This window comes from Peromyscus californicus, unplaced genomic scaffold (assembly GCF_007827085.1).
Source record: "Peromyscus californicus insignis strain IS unplaced genomic scaffold, ASM782708v3 Scaffold_4__1_contigs__length_199733344, whole genome shotgun sequence".
NCBI lineage: Eukaryota > Metazoa > Chordata > Mammalia > Rodentia > Cricetidae > Peromyscus > Peromyscus californicus.
The window spans coordinates 163,113,564-163,139,959 of NW_026294562.1; the positions used below are offsets into that span (position 1 = coordinate 163,113,564).

General features: G+C 53.4%; 2 protein-coding genes across 3 annotated transcripts; one reads left to right on the plus strand and one right to left on the minus strand.

Moving 5' to 3' along the window:
* Positions 1-141: 141 nt before the first annotated feature.
* On the plus strand, positions 142-20,126 carry Tmem143 (transmembrane protein 143). Its single transcript, XM_052714456.1, has 8 exons — positions 142-333; positions 654-888; positions 2,282-2,386; positions 9,497-9,691; positions 10,717-10,847; positions 12,436-12,715; positions 16,425-16,614; positions 19,131-20,126. Exons 1-8 carry the CDS (start codon positions 311-313, stop codon positions 19,352-19,354), a joined length of 1,383 nt encoding a protein of 460 aa, XP_052570416.1. The 5' UTR covers positions 142-310; the 3' UTR covers positions 19,355-20,126.
* Positions 20,127-20,697: 571 nt separating this feature from the next.
* On the minus strand, positions 20,698-26,345 carry Emp3 (epithelial membrane protein 3). Of its 2 annotated transcripts, none has more exons than XM_052714462.1 (5): positions 23,879-26,345; positions 22,822-22,936; positions 22,504-22,606; positions 21,841-21,981; positions 20,698-20,906 (listed from the first exon to the last, which is right to left on the minus strand). In XM_052714462.1, the coding sequence occupies exons 2-5, from the start codon at positions 22,897-22,899 to the stop codon at positions 20,737-20,739; spliced, it is 492 nt and encodes a 163-aa protein (XP_052570422.1). In that variant the 5' UTR covers positions 22,900-22,936; positions 23,879-26,345; the 3' UTR covers positions 20,698-20,736. The 2 variants fall into 2 exon arrangements, with proteins under 2 accessions (XP_052570422.1, XP_052570423.1); XM_052714463.1 differs by lacking the exon at positions 23,879-26,345 and adding an exon at positions 23,740-23,852.
* Between the last annotated feature and the right edge of the window lie 51 nt (positions 26,346-26,396).

Below are 26,396 nucleotides of genomic sequence, written 5' to 3' on the forward strand. Positions count from 1 at the left end.
TCCGAGCTTGACTAGCGAATGGGCGTGGCCTCGACAGACGTTGGGCGGGTCGCCGTTGGCCGGGCGCGCGCTCGAGGGCGCGACCCCGCCTCAGCCTCCGGACTTGCCCTTTGAAGTCGCGGACCGGGCGAGCTTCTTGGGCGCGTGCGCATCACCTAAACAAAGATTAGCGGCGAAGCATGCGCAGTCGAGCTAAAGGCGCTTTAAAATTTTTTTCCCCAAGACCCAGGCTTTGCGCATGCGTCTTATTGCTTGCTGAAGCCTATCCTCTGGGCCCAGAACCTCTTCCTACACATGCGCAGAAGGCTCAATGACAGTCGCGTGTCGGCTAAGGTGAGGGAAGGGTGGGGAAATTGCATGGCCCAGGGAGGACGACCCACACCCGCTATTAACTTTTCCTAGTTCCTCAACACTCCTGAGATCCACCTTGCTGTCAAAGCTCCGCAGAGACCACCTGCACCGCTACAGGGTCCCCGGGCCTGCAAAACGCTCCGAACTACGACCTCTGACCCTAGCCTGGAACCCACCTAAATGTGCAGTGTAGAAGGACACGGACAAAAAAGATTAGCTAGGGACTGTGCCCTGAAGGGCGGGGTGTGTGGAGGTGCTACCGCCAATTGACCTTTGACACCCCCTCATTTGCTTATGTTTAGGCTCTGGGAAAGGGGGCTGGCCATGCTGCCTGTGACCTGGCGGGGGTCCAAGGTCCGAGTATGGTCCCTGGTGCCTGCTGTCCTCGGGACTCCCCGGGCTCTGTCGTCCCTGGCGAACAGGATGGGGGTGTACCGAAAGATGTGGAACCCCACGGAGCCCCGAGACTGGGCCCAGCAGTACCGCGAGCGCTTCATTCCCTTCTCCAAGGAGCAGCTGCTCCGCCTCCTGATCCAGGTACTGCCCATCAGTGGTCTAAGAGCCTGGGGACTACAATTTCCAGCCGGCCTTGCGACTGCACCACTATTCCTGCTATTGAGGACTGCTCTGGCGCCTCCTGAGAGTTGTAGTTCTTGGTCCCTTAGCATTCCTAGTGGTTGCCAAAAGAGTTGGAACGCAGGGGCAAGCACTCCAAGATGAGATGCCTAAGGAACTCCGGACCCGAGCTTCTTCCGGGGCCTTGAACAGGCACTCTGGGACATGAGCTTTCCCCCTTGAAATAGATAGAACTATCACCCTCACCATTACTTTCTACTACGTAATAAAACTGTACCCACAAAGCCGTAATCGTAATTATCACACTTTGAGTTCTTACCCTGCGGCACTGTGCTACATGGTTGTAATGTATAGAACCATCAGAACAACCCAGTAAGAAAGAGACCACCGCCATCCCATTTTACAGGTGAGGCAAAAGCGAGTGCCCCATCCGAGGCTACAGGTAGTGACTCATGCTTGCTTGACTCTGAGTGAATGCTTTACCTCATCCTTGATCTGTTCCAGAGTTTGAGCTCTCAGCCCACCATCACCGTCAGACCTTCCATTGTTGAAGATGGTCATTCATTAATGTAACAGTTATTTATTGAACACCTGCTGTGTATGCCAGCAGGTGTTCAATAAATAGCTAGACTTTATATGCACATGTGCATATATGATCTCATTAAAATTTCCCCTACTTGGGCTGGGAATATGGCTTAGCAGTTAAGAGAATTTGTTACTCTTGTAGAAGGCCCAAGTTCTGTTTCTAGCACCCATGTGGTAGTTTACAACTGTCCATAGATCCAGTTCCCTCTTCTGACCACACCTGGCAGTAGGCACACATGTGGTATATATATATATATATATTTTTTTTTTTCAAAACACACACATACACAATAAATAAATAAATTCTCCATAGCCATCTGCTCATGAGGAAACTGTAGCTCAGGTAGGTTTGGACATTTGTCTGGATAATGGACATCTTCATATGGTGCTCTGGAGCCAGATGGACCTATCATGACCCTCAGCCAATGGCTTCACTGAGCCTCAGTTTCCCCCTTTGAAAAACTGGAGTTCTAACTCCATCAACGCTGTCCCTTCTCTGGGGGATGATGTTCTGCTGAGAAAGAGCAACTGCCACATGGCACACGTACTGTGAATGTGCGAAGTCAGAGGCACAGCAGGTGCCCAGCCTCTGGCTCTTGAAGCCTCTGCTTTTTCCCTGTGCTATGCTGGATCTGTACAATTGCCCAAATCAGTTTTTAAATAAAAAATTTAAAAGCCCAGAATTCCCGTTCTGTATGTGGGTTGCCATGAAAGGGTTTCTCTGAAGGAAGAGGAAAAGGCTTAACTAGGTTTTCTTTCTGGGTGCCAGGAGTTCCACTCCAGCCCAGCAGAGAGAACAGCTTTGGAGGCGTTCTTAGCTCACGTGGACTTCTGTACCCTGTTTCACTACCATCGGCTCCTGGCCAGGCTGCAGGTGAGGATGGCCGTCCAGTCTTGTCATGCATGTTTGCTCTTTGTTTATACATAGTGACTGACACATGCTTGGAGCCTGGCTCTCCTTTAAGTTCTGAGGACAGACCAGGACAGATGTAGCCATACCCTCGTGGAGCTGGCATTTCAGATGGGGAGCCAGGAAGTAAAACAAATGTAAAATATGATGTCTGGTTGTGGGATCTGCAGGGAGAAGGAGCTTAGGTCTGTCTGTCTGTCTTCTCTCTCTCTCTCTCTCTCTCTCTCTCTCTCTCTCTCTCTCTCTCTCTCTCTCTCTCTCTTTCAAAGCAGGTTCTCGCAGCCTTGTCCTCACATGTGGGAGGGCTGAGTAAGAGCTCTGTGGTCTCTTACAGGATTTTGATCTCCACGAGGGCTCTCTCCTCACCACCTCAGTCTAAGCTGTTAATGCCATGTTTTGGCATAGAGGCTGACCTTTTTCCCCTAGCTCTTTCGTAGATGATACAGAGCTGAGTAGTTTAGGCACAGCCATAGGTTACATGACAGCCAAGGTCACTTGAAGTAGTTAAGGCTGCAGGTCAACCGGATGCTCACCATGAAGGATATCCCTAGGTTAGGGTTCCTTCCCACACCAGCTGGTGAGGGGTTGAACTTTCTTGAGATGTACGAGGTTGGGACCCCACAGACTGCTGAGTTGCCTCCACACTCCAGCCTCCGGCTGTCCTCCTTGCCTTGAACAACAACAACATCAACCCTTCAGAGCCCAGGTGCACTGTGTCCTGCTCCGTTTGTGCAGACAAAAAGCCAGGCTCAGGGAGGACCTGGGAATGTTCAAGGTCACAGGGGTCACAAGTACAGGCTCAGTCCCAGGCCTCCTCACCTGCCGCTGTGTTCTGTCATTGGGGCACATGTGGCTTCTAAAGGTAGAGTTTTTGGTTTTTGTTCAAAATTTTTTGCTATGTAAAATTTACTCTCCTTTCTCCCTTCCTTTGATATGGAGTCTCTCTGTGTAGCCCTGGCTGGCCTTGAGCTCATAGAGCTCTGCCTGCCTGCCTGCCTGCCTCTGTCTCTGCCTCCTGAGTGCTGTCATTAAATGCATGTACCACCGTGCCTGGCCCTGCTATGTACATTTTTAAATAATTGAGCTGCAGAATGGAATATGAGTATACCCCTATTGATGGGGCAGATCTCCTGGTCAGGGGCTAGGAGGCAGAGGTACTTAGGCTGGTGCTGTGCACACTCCCCCACCCCCGAAACAAAAAGTGATAGAGGAGGGTTTGCGCAGGGGAATAGGACCATGGTCAGTGTGAGCAGGCTCCCTCTGGTGGCCTCTTAGTAAACAGTGGGTAAAGGCAAACTGAAGTCCTGCGACCACAGCCCCAGTCACTGGTCCTGTGCCCCAGCCTGTTGGACTGTCTCCAGAATGTTCCTGCGACCACAGCCCCAGTCACTGGTCCTGTGCCCCAGCCTGTTGGACTGTCTCCAGAATGTGGGAAGTGGAGGCGGTGAGGGGGACCTTGCAGGTGGAGATCCTGCTGGCCTCAGGTTCTGTGTCACAGCTGTGTGCCCAGATCAGCTTCAGACGTAGTTAGATCCTGGGTCTCCTCTGAACATGGTGGGTTCAGGACTGCTTTATGCTGGGGCTGTGGCAGGGAAGGTGGTGAGTGGGCAGCATTTGGGCCCTGCTGGGGATAGCCTGAAACTGCATGACGTCAGCTCTGGGTTGCGCAAGCCTCGGACTCAGGTAGGAGGCCCCAGGACGTGGTACCACCAGACAGCCATTGCCCTTTATTCTCTAGCAATGTGAGGCTTCACTGAGCCTTCCCATCAGGCCTGTAGCTGCCCTCAGGGGCTGAGTGTGAATGGTGGGGACAGGCAAGAATTAGAGCCACCTGTGGGTGGAGAGCGACTGTGGTCTGTGTAGCTTGTGAAGCTGGCTGTGACTGCATGGAGGTGAGTATGCAGATTCTGAAATGGTGCCTCCTGTAGCTTGGCAAGACCCACTGTTACAGCAACTGACCTCATGTGGTTTTTAAGTTTAAACTTGCAGGGACCAAGTCTGGTAGTGCACTCCTATAACCCCAGTGTTGGGAGGTTGATGATCATGGGTTCAAGGTCAGGCTTGGCTACATAAATCTGTTTCAAAAAACCAAGCAGGACCAATGGCCCATTTATAAGGGTGCTGGCCACCGAGCCTGGTAACCTGAATTTGAACCTGACACACACACACACACACACACACACACACACACACACACACACACGCACGCGCACACACACACACTCACTCACGAACTCATATTACTCTCATACTTAACTATACACACACACACACTCATACTCTCATACTATATTATGTATATATATGGGCTGGAGAGATGGCTCAGTGCTCTAGAGCATGTGCTGCTTTTCCAGAGGACCTTTTGGTTCCTAGCACTCACATCAGGTGACTCATAACCACCTTTAACTACAGCACCTGGGAGCCATACCATCCTCTGGCCTTCACAGTAAATACACATGCATAATTAAAAATAAAAATAAATCTTAAAAAAGTCTTATAATAAAATGAAACCTGTTCCTCAAAAGCTCCATAGCGGGTAGTGAGATGATTCAGCAGGTGAATGTTCTTGCCATGCAAGCCTGATGACCTCAGTTCCAGCCCCAGGACCCATGTAAAGGTAGAAAGAGAATCAACTCCACAATCTTGTCATGTATCCCTCCATAATATGCAAACACACCAATATTACATAAAAGCTTTGTAGGGCCTTGTAAGTGTATGATCCTGCTCCCCAAGGGCAATGAAAACCTTGGCAGGGCTCTATTTATTTATTTATTTATTGAGGTGTGGTCTCATTGGTAGCCCAGACTGGCCTCAAATCCACAAATGCACAACCCTCCTGCCTCAGCCTCCCAAGCACTAAAGGGCTTTTGTAAGTAATTGGCAGATCTGGGTGTGTCCATACCTCAGTTTTCACATCTGTAAGTAAGGATGACAGTGGTCCCATTTCACAGGCTGGAAATGTACCTCTAACTTGCTTCAAGCAGAACAGAGAAAGTGCAGGATTTTTGCTCACTCTTTCCGTCCTTCGTTGGGATTTCACAGCAGTGTACAGAGAATGGGCTGGCTGCAGGGCCCATGCGACTTGAGGGTGTTGTCAGTGAGGTCTTCAGCCCATCCAAATGGGGAGGCCATGAACTGGAGAGAGCTCAGCAGTTAAGTGTACCAGGCTTTTTCTTTTGGGCCATCAACCAGCTCCCAAATCATGTTACAGAGACTTATTAGTTTTGAATGCTTGGCCTTAGCTCAGCTCTTTTCTTGCCAGCTCTTATAGTTAACCTGTTTCTCTTCATCTGCATTTTGCCTTGGGGCTTTTTACCTTTTTTCTTTCTTTATATCTTACTTCCCTGCTGTCTTTATGTCTGGCTGGCTGGTGTCTGCCTGGCTTCTGGCCCCAGGAACTCTCCTTCACTCTCCTCCTCCTCCTCCTCCTTTTTCTCTTCGTTCTTATTTTTGAGCCTAGATTTCTCCTCCTGTTTGTTCTCTCTGCCTGCTGTCCCTGCCTAGCCTTTCTCTGCCTAGCCATTGGCTGTTCAGCTTTTTATTAGACCAATCAGGTGCCTTAGACAGGCAAGGTGAAACAAATGCAGCACATCTTTACATGTTAAACAAAGGTATCATAAACAAAAGTAACACACCTTCACACAGTTAAAGTAATATTCTGCAGCAAAAACAAATTGTAACGCATCTTTGCCTAGTTAAAATAATATTCCACAACAGTGAAGAAGGCTTGTTGTGCTTACAGAGGACCTGAGTTCAGTTCTCAGCACCCACATGGTGGTTCATGACTGGCCACAACCCTGGTTCTAGGGTATCTGATGTCTTTTTCTGACTTCGGTGGGCTCCATGGTACATATCCATACATGTAGGCGAAACACTTAGCCACATAAAATAAAGCCAATCTTAAAAAATTAAGGCAAACACGCACAAACAAAGCTTTTGTTTTTGGTGGTTAGGCCTGCATGGTGGTGGGGAGCAGTGAGCTGGGAAAAGCACAGCTGTGCTGGGATGGCTGACACACGAGGAGGGGCAGCAGAGAGGAGTGAGCAGGGAGCATGGCGAGGAGGGCAGCAGGTCATGTGCCATGCCTAGGTTTCTAGCCTGAGGCCCGCAGAGGAGAACCTGGCTGGAGGTGATGCCTGAAGGATACAGCCCTCCTCCTCTTCCTCCTCCTCCTCCTCCTCCTCCTCCTCCTCCTCCTCCTCCTCGAAGGCTGCAGCTTCAGTCCCAGCTGCGCAGTCTGTCAAGGTCATTCTGGGCATCTGTGGATGTGCTCCATAGATAACTTTGCTTGAGCCCTGCCCAAGGCCTCCCCATTTGGATGGGCTGAAGACCTCACTGACAACACCCTCAAGTCGCATGGGCCCTGCAGCCAACCCATTCTCTGTACACTGCTGTGAAATCCCAACGAAGGACGGAAAGAGTGAGCAAAAATCCTGCACTTTCTCTGTTCTGCTTGAAGCAAGTTAGAGGTACATTTCCAGCCTGTGAAATGGGACCACTGTCATCCTTACTTACAGATGTGAAAATTGAGGTATGGACACACCCAGCATCTCCCTGCTCACTGGCATTAGAAGTCTAAATACTTCCTCTATCAGTCTTGGCTCAAGCTGTTCCATATGGAACGCCTTCCACTGTCTTGGGGTACCTGCTCAGAGATTGTTCTGATACCCTGAGACCTTGTGTCCCTCAATAGTGGGCTGGGTTCAATTTCCCTCCAAGGCAAGTCACACTGTCTGGGACAAATTACACATCACGCTGGGACCAGATAGGCTGGCAGCTGGGATTCTCCCTGTTCTTCCCCCCACCTCCAAGAGCATTGGGGGTGGTTGTCAGTACAGGACATGTGGGGGGCCAGGGCAGATTTGAGGGGGCTCTTAAGGCCCTAAAAATATTCCCATTTCATTCCAAATTCAGTGGAAATCTGTGGGGTATGCCTCTGTGTTAGTTTTAAGTGGGGAGAGTCAGCAGGTGAACAGAAGCCCCAAGGTGACCCTTCAGATGGGAGTGGAGGGGCTCAGGAGAGATGGGGGTTCAGCATGTGAAATCAGGATTGAATATGGGGTGATGATAGGAACCTGCAGATGAATTATCCTGGGAGGGGACGGCTGGAGGGGACTGAGAGTGACAGGCTGGTGTGGCCGAAGGACAGCAGAACCAGAGGGGACATCTTGGGGAGTAGTCTTGGAGAGGAAATGAAGAGTGGCCATTTTGATGGAATGTTGGGGCTGCAGCGATTTGAAGCACAGGCGTGACACACTGATGAGATCCTGACGGGGTGTTAGTGCTAGCGAGTGCACAGACTCTGACGTACACACAGATCCTACACAACAGTCTAGAGGCAGAGTCCTGTGGGGCCCTGGGACGAACAGTTCCTTCCATGTTGCTGTCCCCCCTGCCCCTTGAAATGGCTGCCCATGAAATGGCAGTATTTCATCCCCTGTGATCTGCTGGGTCTGTCTGTTTGACTTTCTCCTTTTAATGTTTTTGCCATCCTGGGACCCAGGATGCTGAGCCACACCCTCAAACCCTCAACAGGGGATTCTAGGCAAGTGCTGTACTACTGAACTTCATCAGGAGCCCCATTCATTAATTCTTTCGTTTATTTGTTTGTTCATTCATTTTTGAGACAGGACATTGCTAAGTTGCCCAAGCTGGGAGCTTTCACTGTTCTTGTTTCAGTCTCTCTCTTTTTTGGTTTTTCAAGACAGGGTTTCTCTGTGTAGTTTTGTGCCTTTCCTGGATCTCACTCTGTAGACCAGGCTGGCCTCAAACTCACAGAGATCCGCCTGGCTCTGCCTCCCGAGTGCTGGGATTAAAGGCAAGCACCACCACCGCCCGGCTTGCTTCGGTCTCTTTAGAAGATGGGAAGACAGGCCTTGGCACCAGGTCCAGAGCAATATATATATATATATATATATATATACACACACACACACACACACACACACACACACATATATATATATATATATATATATATATATATATATATTTACGTCTTCTTATATAGGGAGGTTAGTCAGGTACAGCCTCGGGAGGGGATACAGGGGAGACCTGAGGAAAGATTTGCTTTTCTCACTATCCTGGAGGCAGGTGTCATACCACATTGTGCTGGACCACACGAGGCAGGCCCAGGATGGTGGGAGCTCTGTTGGGGTTCCTGAGACAGGCAGGGAAGAGGCAGAAGCTTGGGTCTGCACAGGATGAGACCTGCAATCTTGGAGCTGTGGGCTGGATATGGTCTGGTCCCTGTGGGGAGGGGCTGGAGGCATGTAGGCGGCTTTTGCCTGGTCACTGTGCAGCTCAGACACACTCTTGGCTGGGCCTTTGCTGCTCCTGGGGGGACCATGTCTTCCAACAGTCTGAAAGGTTTTGTTCCGACGGGGTCTTACTATAGCCCAAGCTTACTCCCGTTTCAGTCTCCTGAGAGCTAGGATAATAACAGTGTATGCCACCATGCCCAGTGACAACGTCTCCCGGCCCTCTTCTTCAAGGATTCTCTAGCCCACTGCTCCATCTACAGATTTTAAAGCACTCATAGCAGGTAGGGTTTGAGGCTTGCACAAGTAGGAGTACAAGTTCAGAGGGGTGGTTGTCACCCCCATTTCAGTCCCTACATGAACCTGTCTCCTAGTGGCCTGGCCTTGGCTGTGGGAGGTTAGTCTCTACCAGGCAGTCTGGCCTCCTGCAGCTGCTTTGGAGGAGAGACCACCTACTCAGGGCAGACCTCAGAAGGGAGCTGGAGATGTGGCTGAGCTTGTCTGCACAATGTTTTGTTGTTTTTCATTTTGAAACAGAGTCTCACTATGTTGCCCTGGCTAACCTGGAACTCTTTATGTAGACCAGGCTGGGCTTTAACTCACAGAGATTCACTGGACTCTGCTTCCTAAGTGCTGGTATTAAAGATGTGTGCTAGCTACCACATCAGCTGCATAGTGTTTTAAGGTGTGTGTGGCAGGGTAACACAGGGGCTTGGAGGAGAGTATAGAACATCAAGCTCTGGACTTCCCCAGTCCCCAGGGGCCCCCATTCCTGTGTTGTGACCTCCCTGGTTTTCCTATTGTTTCTCCTCAGGCCTTGTATGACCCTATCAACCCTGACCGGGAGACCCTGGACCAGCCGTCCCTTACTGACCCCCAGCGTCTGTCCAGCGAGAAGGACGTGCTCCAGGCTCTGAAGCCGCTGATGGCCCAGGCCAACTTCTCTGCACTCTCTGAAGATGCCCTGGCCTACTCACTTGTTGTCCATCACCCTCAGGATGAGGTCCAGGTACCTGTCCCCAGAGGAGTCATTTTGCTTACCTAGAGGAAGCACTCCCCTTCCCCAGCCACTTGGGTGCCCTCCGTCAGGAAAGGGTCGTAAGATGAGGGTCTCAGGGCCAGGTGCAGTGCTGCTACCCGGCAGGATTCTATGGGCAACAATATGAAGCTCATTCCACGGGCTGGAGAGGGGGCTTTATGGTTGAGAACACTTGTTACTCTTGCAGAGGCCCCAGGGTCTGTTCCTAGCACCCACATGGTCACTTATAGCTGTCTGTGACTCCAGTGCCAGGAGATCCAGTGCCCTTTTCTGGCTTTTACAGGTGGGCACCAGGCATGTCTGCAGTGCACTTACATACATGAAGACTAAACACCTATACATATAAAGTAAAAGTAAATCTAAAAAATCCAAAGGCTGCCTGTGGTGGCGTACACCTTTAATCCCAGGACTCAGGAGGCAGAGGCAGAGGCAGGTGGATCTCTGACTGTTAGAGCCCAGTCTGGTCTACATATAGTGAATTCCAGGCCAGTCAGGACTACATAGCTAGACCCTGTCTCAGTATCCCCCCCAAAATCTTTTGTCTCTAAAAAAACCCGCCAAAAAATAACAACCAAAAGACCTCTCTATTTTCCCTTCCATAAAGTCAACAAAACTGAAGAAATCCTAAAATCTCCCAGGTCCATGCTTTAGTGAACTTTAAGATGAATTTTTTAGACATCTTCTGTCATATTTTAGGGTATGATCTACCAGTGGTGGTAAGACATGGTTAAGTGACAGTGTCTTGTCTTTGTGGTTGCTTCATAAATGGAGACTCTTAAATCGAGCGCTATCTTAGATTCTAAGACGTTTCCTGTGTGCAGGCCCAACCCGATGCAATGTACAACATGAACAACCATGCCTGACTCCCCTCCCTGCACACTGCATGATCAGGCACACAAGGCAGGGTCCATTCCTGGGTAGGAGGTGTTCTGGCACGGTGCCCTTGACACCCGGCTTATGCTCAGCTACCTCTGCTTCCTTTTCCCCCTTGGCAGGTGACAATAAATTTGGATCAGTATATCTACATGCAGTTCTGGGCCCTGGGCCAGAGAGTGGGGCAGATGCCACACATGTCCAGCGTCGGCTCCAAGCGTGGCTTCTTCAGAAGGTTGCCCCCTGTGGAGAGGTGAGGAGGCCCTGTTCCCCAGTTGCAGTAAAGGGGAGCAAGGTTTGAGCTGAGAAGACACTGACAGGTCAGTATCTGGCTTTGGTTTCTTTGGCCCCAGGGAGAAGTCCAGAAATAGGAGGTACATATTGTCAAAATGCAGCCTTTTCTCCCCAAGAGAAAGTGAGAACTACTGTTTCTAGAAGAAGAGAAGGGCAGGGTCAGTCATCTCCATTTTCCAGATGAGGAAAACTGAGAATTACAGAGAGGAGGCCACATCCTGAAGAAGTGGCACAGCCAGCTGACAGGTCCAGTATAGGAATATATAATTAACCAATCCCCATGGTTGAACATGTGACTTACTTCCAATTCTTTGTGATTAAGTAGCTTTCTTTCTTTCTTTCTTTCTTTCTTTCTTTCTTTCTTTCTTTCTTTCTTTCTTTCTTTCTTTTTCCTCCTCCTCCTCCTCCTCCTCCTCCTCCTCCTCCTCCTCCTCCTCCTCCTCCTCCTCTTCTTCTTTTTTTCAGACAGAGTTTTTCTGTGTAGCTTTGGTCCCTGTCCTCAGTCTCACTCTATAGACCAGGCTGGGCTTGAACTCAGAGATCCGCTTGGCTCTGCTGGTGCTGGGATTAAAGGCGTGCACCACCATGCCTGGCTATTAAGTAGCTATCTAAAAGGCCATGCAGCTGGAGCTGTGGAGTTTTAGGTTGTGTATGCCCGAGTTCTTTAAAGGAACAGAGGGCTGGAGAGATGGCTCAGAGGTTAAGAGCACTGGCTGCTCTTCCAGAGGTCCTGAGTTCAATTCCCAGCAACCACGTGGTGGCTCACAACCATCTGTAATGAGATCTGATGCCTTCTTCTGGCATACAGGCAAACATGCAGACAGAACACTGTAAAATAAATGTTAAGAAAAAAATAAAATAAAATAAAAAACAACCTTCCTGTAAAAAAAATAAAATAAATAAAGGAACAGAGTTGATTATGTGTGTGTATGTGTATATATAATTGTGTGTGTGTGTGTGTGTGTGTGTGTGTGTGTGTGTGTGTGTGTGTGTGTGATTTATTAGACTGGCTTTCAGGCTGTGGTCAGGGTAGTCCAATCATGGCTGCCTCATGATGGAAAGGGTTAGAATGCAGTAATTGTTCAGTCCTGGAGGTTTCTGGAGAGCTGCTGGTTGGAACGAATGCCTCAGCAGGAGGATAAATTTGCCTGTGAGAGTGAGGGCAAGCAGGCAAAAAGCAAAAGCTTCCTTCTTCCTATCCATTTACTTATTTATTTAGAGACATGGTCTTCCCATATGTTGCTTTGACTGGCCTAGAACTTCCTCTGTAGCCCAGGCTGGCCTCAGACTCTAAGATCCTCCTGCCTCTGCCTCTGGAGTGCTGGGATCAATGGCGTGTGCTCCAGGCCTTTTGTGTGGGCTGTCACTAGAAGGTGGTTGAGAAGTTTTAGGGTGGCTCTGCTCACCTCAGCAATCCAGTCAAGCACTCCCTCACAGGAGTGATTCCAGACATGGTCAAGGGGACAACCAAGAGTGGCCAATACAGGGGGAGGGCTCTGGCCTCCCACTCCTCACACTGCACTCACACCCTCCTTTCTGGCCCTCAGGAGGTATTTCAAGCGCGTGGTGTTGGCTGCCCGGACAAAACGGGGGCACCTGGTTCTGAAGAGCTTTAAGGATACCCCGCTGGAGGGCTTAGAGCAGCTGCTGCCCGAGCTGAAGGTGCGCACGCCCATGATGCGGCGTGCCCTGATCAACCTGATGTTGGTGGTCTCTGGAGTTGTGTTCTTCGTCAATGTGGGCATGGTGATACTGTCTGACCTCAAGATGGCCACCTCCCTGCTGCTGCTGCTCTTTGCTGTCTTCATGGGCCTCAAGGCCTCCAAGGTAAGCACCCTTGGGTCCCTGCTGCTTCGACTGCCCAGCCAGGCCCCCAGACTTCGTCATTCCACGTACTGTTGCTGGCACATTATGCCCTTACGTCTTCCTTCCTTCATTTATCAGCACCCTTCACCCCAGACAGGGCTCTCTCCCTGTGCCTCAGTTTCTCTCTTCATCCGCACAGCGGAGTCCTAGTGGAGCACAGGCATTTGAAGAGCATAACAGAGGCTATGGACTGTGGAGCCCGACGGGCTGGATATGAGGACTGTTCTCCAGCTGGGTGGTCCGAAGCCGTTGCCTGACTTCCGTCTGCCGCAGCTCCTATACCGCAAAGAGAGTGGTGACGGGCAGGACCTGATGGAGGGGTGGACAGGGGTTCAATGAGTCAGTGTGAACCTGGCCACAGTGCAGGAAGTACCATGTGAGGTCACTGCTGAGGTGATCATGCTTACAGTACGACTGCTTGTTCTCCGAGTTTCCTTCCTGGGGGCCTACTGGGATCACTAAGAGAGCCAGCTCCAGCCCTAAAAGACAGGTTTGGAAACTCAGCGCCTGGGCCAGGAAGTTGTGTATTTAATAAGCTTCCTCTCTGAGCTGCAGCATGAGTTCAGGGCCTCCTCAGGTAGGCGTTGCTCAGCAGCTAGGATTCAGGGTCAAGAGGGCAGGTGGGACTGACAGCCAACTTGTGTTGGCCTCTCTCAGTTCTGGGGTTGCACCACCTCAGGAGTGCCGCTTGCCATGAGCTGTGTGTACCTATCATTAGTTCTCAAGCTGCTTTCAGCAGTTTTGACAGGCTCTCTCTCAGGGAGACCTGTGATAAATCCACACTGGCTACAAAGGAGACTGGATAGGCAGGGCCAGCACTAGGGGTAGGAGAGGAGTGTGCCACACGGTTTTAAACAAGGCCCAGCGTGGCCAGGGTGGTCCATGCCCACACATCATTCTGGGCTTTCCCCTCAGGGTAGCAGGGAACCACAGGTTAAAAGTAGGGAGGAGCTGCTGGGCCACAGCACAGTAGAGGACGAGACTGCAAGCAAGGAGTCCATGTTCTGGGGAGGGACACCGGCCACGGAGAGCCTCCTCTCAAGGAGTCCATGTTCTGGGGAGGGACACCGGCCACGGAGAGCCTCCTCTCAAGGAGTCCATGTTCTGGGGAGGGACACCGGCCACGGAGAGCCTCCTCTCAAGGAGTCCATGTTCTGGGGAGGGACACCGGCCACGGAGAGCCTCCTCTCAAGGAGTCCATGTTCTGGGGAGGGACACCGGCCACGGAGAGCCTCCTCTCACTCCTCAGTGGTCCTGCGGGGCTGCAGAGCCTCATGGGAGTGGAAGGGCCCAGTTTAGCCAGTTCGGGTTCTCTGGTTACCCATTTATTCCTATTCCAGCTGGGGCCCCAGCCCTGGCCTCCCACCCGAACACCCGGTCATCCATACCCTTCTGTGCTTCAGTGTCCCTGGGTCTCTTGTACCACAGGCCCCCCCCATCTTTTATTTTTTTCTTTTTTCGTTTTTTTTGAGACAGGGTTTTTCTGTGTAGTTTTGCACCTTTCCTGGAACTCCCTCTGTAGACCAGGCTGGCCTCAAACTCACAGAGATCCGCCTGCCTCTGCCTCCCGAGTGCTGGGATTAAAGGCGTGCGCCACCACTACCCAGCCCACAGGCCCCTCTTCTGGTCCTTTCCCATCTCTACCTGTGTGGAACCAGATACTGTCTGCCTGGCTTCTCAGCTCCTGTCTTGGAGCAGGATGCAGACCCTTTTCCTGCTGAGGAGTTCCTCCATCTTGAGTCTCTGGCCAGCTGGGCCTGAAGCAGTGGTTCTCACTGGCTGCTACAGCCAGCATCTCCCCTATCTGCTCTTAGTGGGGGCATGACCATGATGTCTGCCTTGTTCCCAGCCTCCAGGTGGCCCCCGCAGCCCATTCCCAACTCCACCCAGGGCAGGTCCTCCTTCTCACTGTCTGGTGGCTTTCCTGTTCAGCTTACCTTGTGGTTGGTTACAGTCTTCACCACCATTATACTGCCTCCACCCGCAGTTTCTGCTCTTGGTGTGTTTGTGACGCCTAGTCTCTCCTGCTTCCCCAAACTCCGCATTTACATTTACATTCCCCTCTGACTGAATGTATTCTCTCTCACTGGGCTGGCCACCCCTATGCATTCCTTATCCCTTGCCCAGAGGCCATCAGCTCCCTGATGCCTTCCTGGATCACTTAGTCTGGGATGGGTCTCTGGCACCCTACCATATGTCTGCCTTCTCTGTGCAGAGCAGGACAGGAGCAACCTGGAGGCTGTGGAGACGTGTAGGCCCCTCCTAGGGGCTGAAGGCCTATGGGCACAGGTGGAGTGGCATGGTTGTAGGAGCCTGGGGATGCATCCACTCTCTCTGCACAGCCTTGAGGATGGGGCAGTGCTTTCTGAGACTGGGGGGGCGTTGCTCATTTGAAGACCCACGATCTGAGGGGCAGGGGTACGTGGGCACATCAGTATATACTGTGTGGGCTGCACTGGGTTCGGAGCTTCCAATTCTGAGCCAGGGAAACTATGAGCAGGGGATAGGGACATGAAGCCAGGGAAGAGGCGGGGAGCAGGATGGGTCAGGGACAGACAGGCTAGCTTGGAGGGATGAGGATGGTGACACATAGAAGGTAGGGTTACCAGAGTGGGGAACGGGCAGTTTGGGAGTGTGTTTGCATGCCAGTGTGGCATGCTCCTTTAGACATGAGATTCTGCACTCCAGTCTCGGCAGGTGAAGACAGGAGACCCAGCGGTTCCATGCATGATGGTCCTTAGCACAGGACTCCTGTCTCTATGGCAACTAGCTCCAAGGCCGGGATAGAGTTCATAGTGTGGGCTCTTCAGCAGGCCCAGCCACACAGCCATGTTGGGAGGTGCCCAGCTGTGTCAGTTCAGGCTGACTTCTTGGCCCAGGTGGACATGGCAGCTCAGTCCTTACGGTGTCAGTGTGCTGACTTCCTGGGCCCTGCAGCACCAGCCTTGTAGTGCAGATGGTGCTGCTGCAGGCCGCTCGGTCCAGGCTGGAAGCTGGGAGGGGATGGCGGAGGCCACACACAGGCACAGCTGCCTTGAGCTCATCCATCCTGGCTAAAGTGGATTTGCAGTGTGGGAGAGGGTCAGGCTGCACCCAGTGTCCTTTACCTGAGGTTTTCTCTTCTTTTCGGGGGGGGGGGGGGGGCGGGGTGGTTCGAGACAGGGTTTCTCTGTGTAGTTTTGGTGCCTGTCCTGGATCTCGCTCTGTAGACCAGGCTGGCCTCGAACTCACAGAGATCCTCCTGCCTCTGCCTCCTGAGTGCTGAAGTTTTCTTTATAGCGTAGTAGCTTAAACTGTTCCTTTTCAGTTATGGAAAGGTTCAAATAGATGCAGAAGTAAGGTAGCCTGATGAATTCTGACGTCGCCAACACCTGGTGTTCTGATTGCATCACAACGCCCCAGGCTTTCTGTCCTGGGCCACTATAAAACAAATCTTAATGTCACTGGGATTATGGAAGAATACTTGACAAGGATGTACTGGGGTTGGAATTTCCTAGGCTTAAACTCACGTTTAAAACCTTGGCACAAACTCATTAACATATTGCCAGATAACAAAGCAGTGGGCCACTGGCAGGGGGGTGCACTTTGGCCTCAGCCCCAACCCAGACTGCCAGGGCACTCTGGTTTTGAGTGGCCCTGCACCTCTGTATCTAAGCCTGCGTTCCCACAGGTGTTTGGGCAGCACAGAAGTGCCCAGGCGCTGGAGCTGGCACACATGCTGTACTATCGCAGCACATCCAACAACTCAGAACTGCTCAGTGCCCTGGCACTGCGCGCACAGGAGGAACACATCAAGGAGGCCCTACTGGCTCACAGCTTCCTAGGCCGCCGGCCAGGGGGCGCCCAAGGCCCACCTGAAGGTAAACCTCCCTGTCGCCTAGGTCCTCCCTGATGGCCCCATGTCAGTGCTGCTGTCCCCCCCCCCCATGTCAGTGCTGCTGTCCCATGTCAGTGCTGCTGTCCCATGTCAGTGCTGCTGTCCCCATGTCAGTGCTGCTGTCCCATGTCAATGCTGCTGTCCCATGTCAATGCTGCTGTCCCATGTCAGTGCTGCTGTCCCCATGTCAATGCTGCTGTCCCATGTCAGTGCTGCTGTCCCATGTCAATGCTGCTGTCCCCCCAATGTCAGTGCTGCTGTCCCATGTCAGTGCTGCTGTCCCATGTCAATGCTGCTGTCCCATGTCAATGCTGCTGTCCCATGTCAGTGCTGCTGTCCCCATGTCAATGCTGCTGTCCCCATGTCAGTGCTGCTGTCCCCATGCCGATGCTGCTGTCCCATGTCGATGCTGCTGTCCCATGTCAGTGCTGCTGTCCCCATGTCAGTGCTGCTGTCCCCATGTCAGTGCTGCTGTCCCATGTCAGTGCTGCTGTCCCCATGTCAGTGCTGCTGTCCCATGTCAGTGCTGCTGTCCCATGTCAGTGCTGCTGTCCCATGTCAATGCTGCTGTCCCATGTCAGTGCTGCTGTCCCATGTCAGTGCTGCTGTCCCCATGTCAATGCTGCTGTCCCATGTCAATGCTGCTGTCCCATGTCAATGCTGCTGTCCCCCCAATGTCAATGCTGCTGTCCCATGTCAATGCTGCTGTCCCCATGTCAATGCTGCTGTCCCATGTCAGTGCTGCTGTCCCATGTCAGTGCTGCTGTCCCATGTCAGTGCTGCTGTCCCATGTCAGTGCTGCTGTCCCCATGTCAATGCTGCTGTCCCCATGTCAGTGCTGCTGTCCCATGTCAATGCTGCTGTCCCCCCCATGTCAATGCTGCTGTCCCCATGCCGATGCTGCTGTCCCCATGCCGATGCTGCTGTCCCATGTCGATGCTGCTGTCCCATGTCGATGCTGCTGTCCCCATGCCGATGCTGCTGTCCCATGCCGATGCTGCTGTCCCCATGTCAATGCTGCTGTCCCCATGTCAATGCTGCTGTCCCATGCCAGTGCTGCTGTCCCATGCCAGTGCTGCTGTCCCATGTCAGTGCTGCTGTCCCCATGTCAATGCTGCTGTCCCCATGTCAATGCTGCTGTCCCCATGCCGATGCTGCTGTCCCCATGTCGATGCTGCTGTCCCATGTCGATGCTGCTGTCCCATGTCAATGCTGCTGTCCCCATGTCGATGCTGCTGTCCCCATGTCGATGCTGCTGTCCCATGCCGATGCTGCTGTCCCCATGCCGATGCTGCTGTCCCCCAGGCCCTCCCTGCTGTCCCCAGGTCCTCCCTGCTGTCCCCATGTCAATGCTGCTGTCCCCATGTCAATGCTGCTGTCCCCAGGTCCTCCCTGCTGTCCCCAGGTCCTCCCTGCTGTCCCCAGGTCCTCCCTGCTGTCCCCAGGTTCTCCCTGCTGTCCCCCAGATCCTCCCTGATGTCCCCAGGTCCTCCCTGATGTCCCCAGGTTCTCCCTGCTGTCCCCATGTCAATGCTGCTGTCCCCAGGTCCTCCCTGCTGTCCCCAGGTCCTCCCTGCTGTCCCCAGGTCCTCCCTGCTGTCCCCCAGGTCCTCCCTGCTGTCCCCATGTCAATGCTGCTGTCCCCAGGTCCTCCCTGCTGTCCCCAGGTCCTCCCTGCTGTCCCCAGGTCCTCCCTGCTGTCCCCAGGTCCTCCCTGCTGTCCCCAGGTCCTCCCTGCTGTTTCCCAGGTCCTCCCTGCTGTCCCCAGGTCCTCCCTGCTGTCCCCCAGGTTCTCCCTGCTGTCCCCATGTCAATGCTGCTGTCCCCAGGTCCTCCCTGCTGTCCCCCAGGTCCTCCCTGCTGTCCCCAGGCCCTCCCTGCTGTCCCCCAGGTCCTCCCTGCTGTCCCCCAGGTCCTCCCTGCTGTCCCTCAGGTCCTCCCTGCTGTCCCCCAGGCCCTCCCTGCTGTCCCCCAGGTCCTCCCTGCTGTCCCCAGATTCTCCCTGCTGTCTCCCAGGTCCTCCCTGCTGTCCCCAGGTCCTCCCTGCTGTCCCCCAGGTCCTCCCTGCTGTCCCCCAGGCCCTCCCTGCTGTCTCCCAGGTCCTCCCTGCTGTTCCCCAGGTCCTCCCTGCTATCCCCAGGCCCTCCCTGCTGTCCCCAGGCCCTCCCTGCTGTCTTCCAGTTCCTCCCTGCTGTCCCCCAGGTCCTCCCTGCTGTCTCCCAGGTCCTCCCTGCTGTTCCCAGGTCCTCCCTGCTATCCCCAGGTCCTCCCTGCTGTTTCCCAGGTCCTCCCTGCTGTTCCCCAGGTCCTCCCTGCTGTCCCCAGGCCCTCCCTGCTGTCCCCAGGCCCTCCCTGCTGTCTTCCAGTTCCTCCCTGCTGTCCCCAGGCCAACTCTGCTGCTTGTTCCCCATGTCAACCCTGCTTTCCCTGGGCCTTCCATGTTGTCCTTTAGGCCCAGGTCTCCTCTAACTTCAGCTTGAACATAATGTCTCCCCACAGAGACCTCCAAGTGGCTACAGTCTGAAGTGGAGAGCTGGCTTCTAGCCCAGTCTGGCTGTGATGTGGCCTTCAATGGACCTCGGGCCCTGGCCCACCTGCAAGCCCTTACTCCCAGCTTTGGGTTGTTCCCACCACCTGAGTTGCCAGAACTTAACCCACTGGTCCTAGGTACTCCAGGAGCCCTGCAGGCTGCTGCACTGGGTGGTAGCTACCCCTCACCCTGACCACTTTCGACCAGGCCCAGCACTGGCAGGGTGCCAAGCCCTGCCTCCTCCACAGCAAGGTGTCAATCGTGGCGACTGTATCTCCTACCTGGACTCTTGGTTGTTGACAGGCTATTATTTCTGCTAGACCATTAATTCTGCAATGCTATAGACTTAAGAGTGGCCAATCAGGGCCGCTGGCAGTTGCTAAGCAGCCTCCTGAGGCCAGCCAATCGAAGCCGTGTATTTCAGCTTGTATTTTACTTCTCAGCCCTGCCCCTGACAAGAACCTCACCATGGCCGGTGGAGGGGGCGGGGCTTGGGGAGGTTTAACACAGCTGCCGGGAGACCCGCCAGGCTGTGAAAGCTGGGCCTGGAGGCCACGCTTCATCATCTGTTCAGCCTGCACAGGAACTGCCTGCCGCATGCACCTGGGCGGGGCCCACTGCAGCCTGCAAGCCGTTTGGTTCTGGCCCACTTAGGGTAACTGGGCACTGCAAGCAGGGGCAGCAGCCAGTCAGAAATCCTGGAGGAATTGCCGGGAATCCATGTGAGACCAGCCATCTGTTTTGCAGCTGATCTGCTCTGGTTGAAGGCACTGGGAACTTCCTGCCCCAAAGAAGACGGTGGGCCTGCAGCATTCCACCCCAAGATCACTCCAGCTCAGGTCCCAGCAGGCTCCCAGGCCTCTCTGCCTTGCTGCAGAAACCACCTTGGCTTGTGCAGTATTTATCACTTGACCTTCCTCCAAAGGAATAAATAGTGTTTAATAAATCTGGTTAGTGTGGCTGCAGGTGAAGGGGTTTGGTCAGAATCCTGGAAAGGGTGTGGCTGGGTCCCAGACGGGAATCTTAGAAGCACTGATGCCTGCGGAAAGCTTTGATTGCAAGAGTCTGGGTCTCAGACAAGAAGACCGGGCAGGAGGCAGATTGTTCAGCACACGGTGGCACACAGCCGGTAGTAGGTGCCTGTGAAATCCAGCTGGTGCCCGCTGCCTGAGTAGAGGGCGAATTATATTGGCTGTAGCGGTGGCCTTTGTTGGTGTGGGAAGAGTTAGGCTCTAGAAAGGAGGGGAGAACAGTTTGCAATAGGAAACAGCTCTTTCAGTGGTTGAGTCAGAGAGAAGGTATGGAAGAGATCAGGCAAGGCAGCTCGGTCCCTGAGAGCAGGGAGAGGAGACCGAGACTGAGTTCTAATGAGGTCTTCAGGGAGGAATGGGATGCAGCCTGATCTTACTTAGCGAAAATCCCTCGGGCAGCTGGCTCCAGCCAGGGTCCCAGGGCGGAGAGCCTGGGAGTTGAGCTCTGGATGAGACTGGAGGCGATGCGTGTTGTTAAGGAAGGAGGGAGGGAGCCAAGTTAGGCTCGTGGTTAAACGGATTTATTTTCTAGGGGACACAGCATTCATTCACGTTTCCGCAGGTGGATGTAGATGATGCCACTGACCAGGGCGAGTGGGAAAGCCACCCAGGCCAGGGCGAAGCAGTAACCGAAGCTACCGCCAGGTGGGTGCTTCTTCAGGATCTCCTGAGCATGGAGGGCGTAGATCAGTGCCCCAGAGAACACGGCTGCACCTGCGGAACCGGAACCGCAGTGTGAGGCTGGGTGTGCAGGGAGGCTGCACTGCCCCGGGTCCTCAGCAGTACCCCAACCACCACAGGCACCCAACTGCTGCAGAGTGGCTTTGGGCACCTTGTTTCACTTCTGGTCCCCAACTGATCATCTGTGAAATAGGCCATGGCAGCTATCCATCCATGGGATTTTTTAGTGTTTTTTTATGAGCCAAATATGCAAACATGAGTAAGTAACATGGCGCGGGATGTTTCTCTGGGAACCCAGGAAGGATGTTTCCAAAACCACCATGATTAACTCAGCCCTTTGCACCTAGAGCCAAAAAAAAAAAAAAAACAAAAAAAAAAAACAGAGCTGTGTGTTCCCATCTCATCGACCTCTTTGTCCTCCAAACCCTTTAAGCCTCAAATTATTTGACCTTAAAAAAAAAGTGGAACATGACTTGATGGCCCACACCTACACTCTCAGCGACTCAGGAGGTAGAGGCAAGAGAATAGGTAGCTCAAGGCTAGCCAGGGCCATTTAGTGAGGCCCTTTTTCCAAATAAAAAATAAGAAGAGGGTGGGGGAAGCACATGCCTAGAATCCACCAGTGTGGCGCTGGGATCATGCCTCAGAGATAGCCTGTCTAGCATGGCATAGCCTGTGCATATCCCCAGTACCGAGCGAAGAGAAAAAGTAAACTCCCTGAACAGGTAGGGGTACAAGAAACAGCAGTTGGCTGATATGATTCAGAATATTCCTTTTGTGGGATCTCTTAGCTGCCTCCATTCCTGGAACCCAAATCATTTACGAAAACCTACTTCTCAGGCACTGGCTCAGTAAGGTCCCAAGACCACCACAGAATCTCTGAGAACTCCCAAGTCCACAGAGGCTGTCCTTGGGGGAAGGCCTATCGTGGTGTACTCCTGTTTCCCAATCTTGGGGAAGTGCTTACTGGTGCAAAGCTGGCAGAGGCCGGTGGCGTAGAAAAGCCCCCCTCTTCGCATGGTGTAGAGCTGGAACATGAAGAGGATGAAGGACAGGCAGCAGAGGATGAGAGAGAGCACCATGAGTACCTGCACTGCCTTCAGCCAGCCTGTAGGGGGAGACACAGGGGAGGTCACAGCCTGCCCGACCCGTCCCCTCGGCCCCACTTGCTGATCTCTGCCCACTCCAGGTTCAGCCAGGCAAGCTTCATGGGTGTATGTGTTAAAGGATCACATACCATGCAAACACCTTCCTGATGAGTTCCATCCCCACCCTCACTTGCTGTCACTTAGAATGTTGGAAGGAGGCAACTCCATCTCTTTAGAACTCTGGCCCTTCCTTACTCTGCCCAGCTTCAATGAATGGCTTCCATCCATATTCACAACACTAGCTCCATTTCCTTACAACTTTGGAAAGCCTTATCTTCTCAGAATTTAGGGAGCTTTCTCCCCATTCCTTAAGCCTGTAGCATGTGGCCACCACCCTTTCCGGATCCATCAGAACAGAGGCAGTGGCCTTCCCATTTGGATAGGCTGCCTATGCCAGCCCCAGATGCTCACAGCCTAGGCTTGGTTCCCAACCCTGGTCCTGGCCTCTTTGGGGCCTTCTGTGCCCTCAGCGAGACACTCACCATTCTCACTGACATTACTGCAGGCCCATGTTTGGGTGGTGGTGTTCCAAGTGCAGTCATACCACAGGTTCAGGGACTCCTTCTCTGGGAGAGTCCACCAGGACTGGGAAGGATAGAGACCAGCGAGGGTGAGGAGGGCAGGACAGAGTCAGGGAGAGTGGGGATGGAGGCACCTAGAAGGTGTGGACCGATGGGCCAAGAGGGTGGGCAGGGCTGGGGAAAGGACTGGCCCAGAAGTAGAAGTAGGGGGCGCAGGCAGGGAGGCGCAGGCTTAAGAGCGTGGCTGTAGCCGGGGTTCACCGTGAGCTGGAAGCTTACCTTGTCCAAAGTGGCCACAAAAAGCAGGATGAGAATGAGGATGTGAAGGGCAGAGACCACTAACAGGAGGAGTGACATGGCCACCAGATGCCTGGCTCAGAGCAGGGGGACAGACCTGCAGAGGGCGGCAAGAGGGCGGGGTCTGGCTCCAGGTCTGCGGGAGGAGGGCTAGGGAAGGCCCTGGGTGTGAGGGAGAAGGGGAGTGGAAGGGTGAGCCCAGGGCTCCTGTGCTCTCGAGCGGCCTAGAGAATGTCCTACTGGACTTTGGGAGACAGATGAACAGGACTGACAATATATTGGCGCATCTGCAGTGCCTTGTCCCTGGGCTATGTGGGTCACCCTATGAAAGTTTACATTGGTACCCCTTCTAATCCATCAGGAGGAGCAGGAGCTGCCCCCAGGACAGGCATCCTTGACTCACTCACTCTCTCCTCATGGGGTGAGTCATGGGTGACTCATCCCCCTCCCTCCAGCACCAGAGAGACTCCAGGCCCTGGCTGGGTGTCTCCGGTCCTCACCCCACCCTACTGCAGACCTAAGGCTCTGGACACTTGGGGAAAAGAATTAGAAGGGGAGGGGGGGTCTGAGTGGCGAGACCACCTCCTACCACCCTTCAGTGTCCAGAGAACTCAGCCCTGGGAGCCCTCCTGCACCCCGTAATCTCAGGAGAGAGTGGAAAGACCCCATGGAGAGGCTACAGGACTTTTCCCATGGTGCTCTGTTGGGACCACAAGTACTGTAGACGGCCCTGCTCCCCCCCCCCCCCATCCCCTCCACAAAGGCCGAGAGGTCACTTCTTCAATTCCCAGTGTCCTCCGGAGCTGCGTGCAGGGTTTCTTCCTGCTGAGGGTGCCCCTCCCACGGTGCCATGCTGCCTAGTAAATAAGGTCCTGTCTGAATAACGGATTGAAAACTTACCGAGAGTCGCTGAAGAAGTCAGAGTTGGAGTCTGTCCTCGTTTGGGCCTCTTGCCCCGCCCTTCTGCTCCCTCCTTCCACTCTGAGGCCCCCGCCTCCCTCAGCCTCCCTCACGCCTCCCTCCACCCCTTACTACTCACCCTTCTTCCTCTCCTTCCCCCCTCTCTCCTTTCTCTCCCTCTTCTGGTGGTTTTTGCTTCTCTTAACTCTCAATATATACCAACCCTTTTATATCCACTTTGGCCTCGCCCAGCTGAGCTCTGCAGCCAGGGGAGGGCACAAGAACTTGGTTCCTTATTTCTCTGCCCACCCAGTCATACAGTGGGCATGTTCTGGGACCTCCTTTTAGGGCTCAGATGAGAAGTCTTTGGGGCCCTGGGGTGGGGCACCTTACCTCCTTGGACCAGATGCCTTCTCTCTTTGATGGAGTTTGGGGCAGAGTGTATGACACATGAGTCTGCAGAAGGCCAGACTCCTGTGACATAGATCAAACTTTGGGCTAACTCTGAGCTGGGACAAAAAGTATGAATCTATGGAAAGGAGCAGGATGTATCCTTTTTCTAGTGCCACCATTTTCTGGTTGTGTGACTTTGGGTAGATTATTTCACTTCTCTGGGCCTCAGTTTGCAAATCTGTATAGTGGGTACAATATACAGTCAGTAAAGAAAATAGAGTGATGGAAATAATGACTAGGTGGGTGGATGGGTGGGGGCTAAGTAAAACAAGATAATCCTGAAAGGCCTCTTGGAGGATGTGATTCTGAGATTCAAGGAAAGGAGTCATTTGGACACTACAGAGAAAAGAAAATTGTTCAGGCCTGGAGAACAAGCTCCTGTTGTGTGGGAAGCAGACAGAAGGGCCAGTGTGGCTGGAGCCCAGGGAGCCCAGGGTGTGGCGAGCAGGGACATCAGAGGATTTCCTTGAACATTCATGGAGGAACCTGGCTTTTACTGTAAGTGTTGTGGGAGGCCATTAGAATTCTCACAGCACTGTGCCCCCTGGGCTGTAATGTGAACTGCCCTTATTTATTCTCAGGACACTGGCTTAGGTGGTGTGGATGATGACTGAGTATATCTGCATTCCTCGGCAGGGGACCAAGTCCTGGTTCTGATGAAGTAAGGGCTGGGGACCTGGATGATGGATGTGTGGGCATCTGACGGGGCCAGAGCTGGGTGTGATGATCTATAAGCCTCGAGGTGAGAGCTGGCTAGGCTGGTGATTGAGAGACCAGGAACTGGACACCATACAGTAGACTCTGGAGCCACTCACTGGCTCCGTGATGCTGGGCAAGTTACTAATGACCTCTATGGTTTTTTCTTCATCTGTAAAGGAGGGCTAGTGTAGTGGGTGACAAGTCTTTTGTGCACCAACCCAGCAATCCAAACTAGACCAAATTAGGAAAAGCCTGTTTTAATGGGAAAAGCGTTCCCAGGTGAGAGGAGACAGGGATGAGAGGCCGGAAGAACCACGTGTCTGTTTTCTGGGATGCAGCTCTATGTACCCTGTGGGAGTGGTCTTCAGCCTCTCTGGGGGAGGAGCTGTGTTTGGCGGGTTTAGGGAAAGAGATGGGGGGAGGAGAGTTTGAGGTGGATCTTCCACCAGAACATTTCAGACACTTTGGGTGTAGGGATGCCAGGGTGCCAGGGGTTGAGGTGTGCAGCTTACAGCAGGCATTGGGGCTCCTAGTGGAGTCCGGGGCGCTCTGGCTCAGAGGCTCTAGTAATTGGAGAAAGGGCAAATACTTGGGCCCACTGAGTCCCAAAGCTAAAGTTTGGAATCCTAAATGAGGGTGGCGGGGTTGGGGGGGTGGTCGTGAGGGGGGGAGCACAGACTTGGGGAAGTCTAACTCTGAGCCTCGACGAAGTAGAGTGGGTTACTGAGGGTAAAACTGAGGGCCTGGGGTGCAGTCTTGTACTCCTCTGGGACTGCAGCGACAGGAGGCTGCATCCCAGGACTGCGAGGAGTGTTGGAGCCAGGAGCAAGGAAGATGCTAACTGGCAGAAGAGGCCTGGAACAGATTTAACACCCCTTCAAAGAGCTGGAACAGTGCGGTACTAGGGTACCTGGAGGAGGCGTTTAGGGAATCCCCAGACCCGTAGAAGTTTAAGTATCTGGAAACCAAGGGTGGTGGCGGGATCTCCCCCGCCCAGGCCCCGGAGGAGCTCTGCATAGCAGCCACTTCCTCCCACAGGAAACCGCAGGCGTCAGCCACACCCAGCCTCCAGGCAGCGCCCCGCCGCTCTCGCAAAAGAACCGCACGGGGTGAAGCGCTTGGCAGGATGAAAGGACTGCCGGAGGCTCCGCCCACTCCCACTTCCGCCTCGGCCCTACGTGCCCACAAACCGTTGGTCGCGCATGCGTAGTGAGCCTGTGTAGGAAGTGAGATAGTGGTGAGCGTTCCTCCAAACTATAAATTACCCAAATAACCAGTCCAAGGCACGCATTTCTTGGGCCGGTACTGCAGGACCCTGCCTAGCCCCAAAGTCTAGTCTTCTAAATGTTTCTCTCCAGGCGCCTTCAGTTTCTGCTTCCCGGATACACGCTGCCCAGAGTCCGAGCTCCACGAATCCCACTTTGACCTCCCCAGAACCTGCCCCTCCAAGACGTCCGAGTCACCCCCACCGCCTCACTGCGCTCCCTTTAAACAATAAGGCCCGC